This window comes from Bombus pyrosoma, linkage group LG9 (assembly GCF_014825855.1).
Source record: "Bombus pyrosoma isolate SC7728 linkage group LG9, ASM1482585v1, whole genome shotgun sequence".
In the NCBI taxonomy this organism is placed as follows: Eukaryota; Metazoa; Arthropoda; class Insecta; order Hymenoptera; family Apidae; genus Bombus; species Bombus pyrosoma.
The window spans coordinates 13,540,426-13,547,365 of NC_057778.1; the positions used below are offsets into that span (position 1 = coordinate 13,540,426).

Consider the following 6,940-nt stretch of genomic DNA (forward strand, 5'->3'; position numbering starts at 1 on the left):
TTTTAAATGTTTATGAAAAATATTGGAGAGTTCGAAATAATATAAAATTCATTACTCGCAAAAAATAACTAATTACAATAGAATAATACTTCATTTCATCAGCTAATTATATATTTGGTTGAAATTACACTAGATTTTCTTGTATAAATTCATATGTGTACAGCAATATTATCAAAACTAAATAATAAAAAATGCCAATAATTGATAATATTAATAATTAACGATATTTCTAATGTGCTTGTAACATTTATTTGTAGAACAGAGTACACCCTGTCTTGCACTTGCGATGAAATTATAAATTTCTCATCGTTACATATAGGTATGTATAAACATTATATATATTACGAAACATTTTATATATATATATATATCACAAATTTTATCTTTCAATGAATATATTAACATCTAATTCGTTGACCCGGATAGACTAGTTATACTCATACAAAATAAGGGAAAAATATTATCACTTGATTGAATTAATGACAAATTTAAATGCGTCATACCTAGAATTTCCAAAATTGAAAATAATTGAACAAAAATGTATCTTGAATAATTATCATAACCATTAATTTGTGGGAGAAAATTTTTATGTTGCAAGATCTCAGTTTTTCCTGATTTATTAAGATCCAAAATACTTTTTTCTAATTTGATAATGTTCGTTTGGAAATTTATAAAGAACAGAATTATTCTTTTCATATTTCAATTAAGAATAATATGTAGACTAGTATTTAGTCGATATGGTGGTTGATTGATCTGTAATAAGTTTTTCCACACCGTGTGTAATACCATATGGTCTTAAGTGGTAAATTAAGTACTCGAGAACATACATCATATTGGGCGATACATAGTGAAACGAAATTGCGCTATCAGAACAACAATTGAGGCCATCTTTGGTATCATAATAGATATACTTCCAGTACCAGAAATTCTTATCTACGTGGTTAGGAATTAAATGATGCTCTGGTACAAAAGGGAAGAATCTTCCGCGACCATGTGGATCCCGAGTGTCCATTGCTTTGACATTTACTTTTTCCAAACACTTTCCCATTTCCACATCTTCTGCACCTCCATTATCTGATCGACATTTTGTTTGATCAGGCAAAGCCTCCTCTACAAATTTACGTAAACCTTCCTTGCTAAGTACATATCCTGCACCACCGCTCATGTATCCTTGTTTCACAAACGGTTTAAATCTACAGCCAAAATATAATGGCGAATTTTGATCATAAGATGACAGCATATATCGTAAATTTTCAACCACCACATATCTGAAAAGGTTTTAATCTAAATTAATTTTTCATTCAACAAATTAATATACATAACTAAATGCGATTGTGTAACTTAAAACGTTACTTTAAAAATCCATACTATAAATCTTTTGCAATCTTAATATAATTTCAACCAGATCTTATATAAGTCATTTCAAAATTTGAACTAAATGTCTAACTTAAGATTTGTAATTTCAATAAATTACGTACGTATCATCATCAGCTTTCATAAACCAATCAACTTCATCTTTGTACTTTTCATAAGCATATTTGAAAGCTTCTTTGGTTTTTGCCCACAAGTTATCTCTCCCCTCTTTTACTGGTAAAACAATTGTGGGTAAATTTGCATCTGGAAACATATTAAATTACAATATAATATACAATAAATTACAGTATCATGTTAAAAATCGTTTCTTTGAATTGTTGTTATTGTTGTATTACAAAGGTATAATTTACCTTCAGCAGAGCTCATAAACAAAAGAACATTGCAACGTTTGCCCCATGTTGCTTTCACATGCTGTGCTTTACTTTGGTGATTTTTTGGACCAGTCATGATCCAACAAAGAACACGTACTTTCTTCGCAAGTTCTTGCGCAACTTTGTCTTCATCTTTATGAAAATCTTCATCTTTACCATGAAATTTTACCTCTATCTCTGGCCCAATCTATAGTATTTATTAATGAGATTAAAAACTAAATATGAAAAGATTAGAAAAGCAAAACATAAAGCAACTACCTCTGACTCCAAGTCTGAATAGTGATGTGGATCTCTTGAAAGCATAAGACCACCAGAAAACCAATTAAATATATATGGCACATTTTTTGTAGATGTTATTAAAAGGTACGCTGAGATAAATCCAAAAATTATACCCGTAACAAGAGTTAATACAAAATGCTTACCACTTCTAACACCTACATATAAAATAAAATTTAAACAATAAAAAGAGTTACAGAGAGAGTTACTTTGTTACATAAATGATATTGTATAATGAAAGCTGAATTAATAATATTAGTTAATATCATAAATTTTTAATATCAGTTTACCATTAATATTCGGAAATCTTTGCCGAACCATGATACATGTATAATACAATTAAGCTACTTTATCATTCAGTTAAAGTATTGTAGTCAACATAATTTTATTTCCATTTGTCAGCACATCAAACACACATTATACATGTTTAGTTATGTCATATTTCTGCAACATAAAATACATTTTTCTAACTTATAACAAATTTTTATTTATTAAAAGATTAATTGCCTATATAATTGAAACAGTTTAAAATCAATTAATTAAATGAAACAAAGTAAATTACGCAATGTAAATTTTTGTAAAGAATTTTAATATTATTATACAAATATTATAGTAATCAACACACCTGAGAATTTCTATACATATGAGTGAAAATCAAAAATTACTCCGACCATATTTGTGATTTTTTATTCTTTAAATAGATCACTATCATTTGCTATATCCTATTTATACAACAATGTTATATCGCAATCTTTAATTGCTTAAATAAAATTCTGATCTTCTTACATTAGTATTTGTATCAATCTACATTGTTTCTGTAAATAATACATAGTAATAAATATGTTATGTTTGAATAAATTAATATTATATGTTAAATTAACATAAATTACCTTAATACAAAAATTTCTTTTGATTAGTTTTATTATATATATAAAATTAAATACAGAAGAACAAAAATGACAATATCATAATGTATATAACTTTTGCTTCAATATATAGTATTATAATCTCACTAATTAAGTGAATCTCTTATCTTATCTTGTAACTTAAATAAGATGTTATCTTATCTTATAAATATGCGCTATATTTGGATTTTAATTTTGTACACTTCAAGTCTCACATAAAAAAAATACTTAAATAGTTTCATAAATGCTATCTAACATGATAAAACTCATGATTAATATAAAACCTCAGAGTAAGACAAATAAAATAATAAAGTAATAAATAAATATCATATATAAAGAAGTAATATATAAATAATAATAAATAATAAAGAAATAAAATAAACAAAGAGATCGATTAAAATGTTTAGACAAAATACTGAATCTACAACATGATATTTTTTCTAAATATATTAAGTTGCAAATATAAAAAGGACTTTGTCTTATGTTATTCTATTCGACTATTAGAGAGCTTTTGTAAATATTCACAATAATTGCATTGTTATTATCTAACATCAATTATTCATCTTTCTTGAACACTATATTTAATACTCCCTACTCCCCGTACTAGGGTTGCCAAAGGAGTCTCCTAAATGAGAGGTTACCACTGCTTCCACTGCCACTCTCAATGCAATCATAAAGATAAATTTGAATGTTGGCTAAGATTAGATTAAAAGATAATGGGACTATTTTTAAATAATATGGAAAATAAATATAAAACTATAAATGTAATATGAACATATTGTTTTCTTAATAATGATTTATTTTGCTTAAATTTAATACAAGTTTAGTATAAACGAATTTTTAGACTAAAGTGTTTTGCAATTTTACTAAAATGTTACAATGTACATAATCTCTAAATTATTTCGCAAATTATTATTAAAAGATAATTAACAGTTTGGGCTTTTAAACATTTCTATAACTTAATTCTTATTTAATATAAATTTGTTTATTGCGATTAGGCTGCAGTTTCTTAAATTACTTTATAAGTAAATAAATAAAATTACTGTATATTAGTTTACCTGATATTATATCCTATTTATTAATTTTTGATACTCTAAAATCACTATAAATACAGGCTGTTCCAACAACAGCGGTACAACTGGATACGGGGTGATTCCTCGTGAAAAAGTAAGTTGAAAATATAAAGTTTTTACATATGAAGCTTCGTTTCCGATAAAATCGAGTTTAAAGATTTGTTAAGTATACTTAAACTTGAATAATTACAGACCAGATGTAAGTAAATAATAAGCAGGAGATCATTCTATATGCAAAAAGAAGTCGATAATGTAAAATAAATTTTTTTTGTTTCAAGCCTTGTTTTCAAGAAAATTTAAACGTGTTTACAGTTAATTATTGGCCTGATATAAGTGCATAATAAATTTTCAAATTTACTTTTCTCGAAAACAAAGCGTCTTATGAAAAAATTTTATTCTATATTTTTTATTTATTTTCACATATAGAATAATCTCCTGATAATTGTTTATTCATATCTAGTTTTTAATCAGCCATGACAAATTAAATTTAAATTTAATTTAATTTTTTCGTATTAAATTTGATAATAATAAATTCAATTGTTGGACAAATCAGATTGCTTAATTTAGAATTCATACTTTCTCTAATAACTTTACATACTGTTTTTCGCATATTGATCTTTATAATACCATAAACCTAAATGCACGCAAGCATGATCTCACTATAATATTGTTCTCAATAGAAAAACAAAGAAAGACATATGGTCGCAGCAGGATTGTGCGGCAATATGTTGTTCGTGTGCATTCAGCCTAATTCTAACTAGTATGTATAGTCAGAGAGGAAATTTCCTCTCTAGTATAGTCTATCCAAAGAGACAAGACAGTAAACATAAACAAAATTTAATTGCTGCAGCTGCATCTACTGGTTGCCAACTAGTGAAATTCAAGTGTGACACTGTTTCGTCTCATTGGACAGACTATATAATCTAGTATATTACATTAGTATTAGCAGAGAGAAAACTCCTGCCTGCTATCAGCTGATAGCAACAGACAACTCAATAGATGGAGTACATATATCATGTGGTCAGTTGTGTTTACTTCCTCTGAGTCAATTGTTGTATAGTATATAATTTATAATTAAAACATAATATGCTATAGATATTACATTAAATAGATTTGTTACTGAAAAACAATCATTGGTAAATACGAATTTAGTTTTCGTACTGCAATGAAATTTATGTACATATAATATTATTTCCAAGTTTTTCCTATGTAATCATTAGTACATCATATACGACATATATACCTACGTATACATGTGACACTTGGTGTAAAAGTGTCAATGTATGGAAATAAAATCTTAATTGAAATACACCAAGTCAATCAACAAGATGACGGCTAACTATTATTTCGCAATCGTTGGGCATACTGACAATCCTCTATTTGAAATTGAATTCAACAATTCTGGAAAAGATGCAAAGGTTCATCATTTTTATAGGTTATATTTAAGTAGTATGATACAATTATTTGCTGATTGTATACAATAGTATGAAAATATACTTATAATTTAAAAACAATATTATATTTACATCATTGAATTTTTAACAGAAAGAAGATTATACTCATTTAAACCAATTTATTGCACATGCTGCCCTAGATCTTGTAGATGAACATACTTGGAAAACAACAAATATGCATTTGAAAGTTGTAGACAAATTTAACCAATGGTTCGTGAGTGCATTTGTTACTGCAACTCACATTCGATTTGTCATGGTACATGACAGTAAAAATGAAGACGGTATAAAAAATTTCTTCAATGAAATGTATGAAATGTACATAAAGGTAAGATGCATATATTATAGTATTTGATATTTTATTCATATTATATAATAATACAATTTTTAATCTCTTTCTTAGTACTCAATGAATCCATTCTATAAATTAAATACGCCTATTAAATCCATTGGCTTTGAGAAAAAGGCACAATTATATGGTAGAAAATATTTATCTTCATAAATTGTTAATTATTTCATAGTTGTTCCTTGTATGTATCCATTGCATGAAAAGAAAATGGAAGAAGTGATACACTTAATAAAATATCATAGAAATAATTTCTGCTATGAATAAATTATCTCTTACCTAATTAATATGTATACATAATATGTGAATATTATATGAATATGGTCATACAAATATGTGAATTTTGAGCTGTATGTAAAAAGAAAAACATATCACACAGTATTTTCTTTAAAACCATGTAAATTTTGTATATAAAATATTTATATATAATATATAATTTTTAGAATAATTTTTAAGTTATTCAAATGAGAAATAATTATATTTTTTAAACATTTGATTGTATATTATTGTACAAAATATATCGATTTTAATTTTAATAAGACTAAATTGATTAAATAATTGCTTCCTGTCAACTAACATTAGTAATAAACAATATTGTATTAGTAAAATGAAAAATTGTAAGATTAAAATCTTTTCATGCTGAAGTTATGTCATGAATAAATTAAAAATTAATACTGAAAGTAAGTTCAAATCATTGCAAAATTTGATTCCGTAAACAAATATTTAAAATGTAAATAAATTTTATACAGTATATATACAGAATATACAGTAATGACATTTTTTTAAGTTATGTACTCTTACAGTTACTTTGAGATCAGTTACATAATTTAAAGGGTATAATTGTATAATTCAAAATTGGCAATATAAATAATCCTTATAATATCTAGATCAATAAAATGCTATAATAAGCAATGCATAATATATTTCTAACATATTATATATGCATATCACACATAGATATTAAAACATCAATTTTATATAAATTAACTTAAAGTTAATTAGTTACAAAAATGAAACTGTTGTATTGAGTCATATAAATTCTAAAATTTTAATTTTTGTAACATTTTATTTATATATATATATATTTATATATATATTATTATTAAAGAGAACATTTTTGAATTTCTCTTTCTGATATTACTAT

General features: G+C 25.3%; 2 protein-coding genes across 4 annotated transcripts; one reads left to right on the top strand and one right to left on the bottom strand.

The window, feature by feature from the left end:
• Nucleotides 1–337: 337 nt before the first annotated feature.
• On the bottom strand, nucleotides 338–4,120 carry LOC122571248 (glycoprotein-N-acetylgalactosamine 3-beta-galactosyltransferase 1). Of its 3 annotated transcripts, none has more exons than XM_043734800.1 (7): nucleotides 3,985–4,120; nucleotides 2,647–2,836; nucleotides 2,312–2,465; nucleotides 2,004–2,179; nucleotides 1,725–1,932; nucleotides 1,479–1,617; nucleotides 338–1,268 (listed from the first exon to the last, which is right to left on the bottom strand). In XM_043734800.1, exons 3-7 carry the CDS (start codon nucleotides 2,340–2,342, stop codon nucleotides 722–724), a joined length of 1,101 nt encoding a protein of 366 aa, XP_043590735.1. In that variant the 5' UTR covers nucleotides 2,343–2,465; nucleotides 2,647–2,836; nucleotides 3,985–4,120; the 3' UTR covers nucleotides 338–721. The 3 variants fall into 3 exon arrangements, with proteins under 3 accessions (XP_043590735.1, XP_043590736.1, XP_043590737.1); XM_043734801.1 differs by lacking the exon at nucleotides 3,985–4,120 and adding an exon at nucleotides 2,912–3,555; XM_043734802.1 differs by lacking the exons at nucleotides 2,004–2,179; nucleotides 2,647–2,836; nucleotides 3,985–4,120 and having other exon boundaries at nucleotides 2,312–2,453.
• A 688-nt stretch (nucleotides 4,121–4,808) lies between these two features.
• LOC122571250 (probable trafficking protein particle complex subunit 2) lies at nucleotides 4,809–6,047 on the top strand. Its single transcript, XM_043734805.1, has 4 exons — nucleotides 4,809–5,135; nucleotides 5,220–5,417; nucleotides 5,545–5,778; nucleotides 5,854–6,047. Exons 2-4 carry the CDS (start codon nucleotides 5,328–5,330, stop codon nucleotides 5,950–5,952), a joined length of 423 nt encoding a protein of 140 aa, XP_043590740.1. The 5' UTR covers nucleotides 4,809–5,135; nucleotides 5,220–5,327; the 3' UTR covers nucleotides 5,953–6,047.
• The last annotated feature ends 893 nt before the right edge of the window (nucleotides 6,048–6,940 follow it).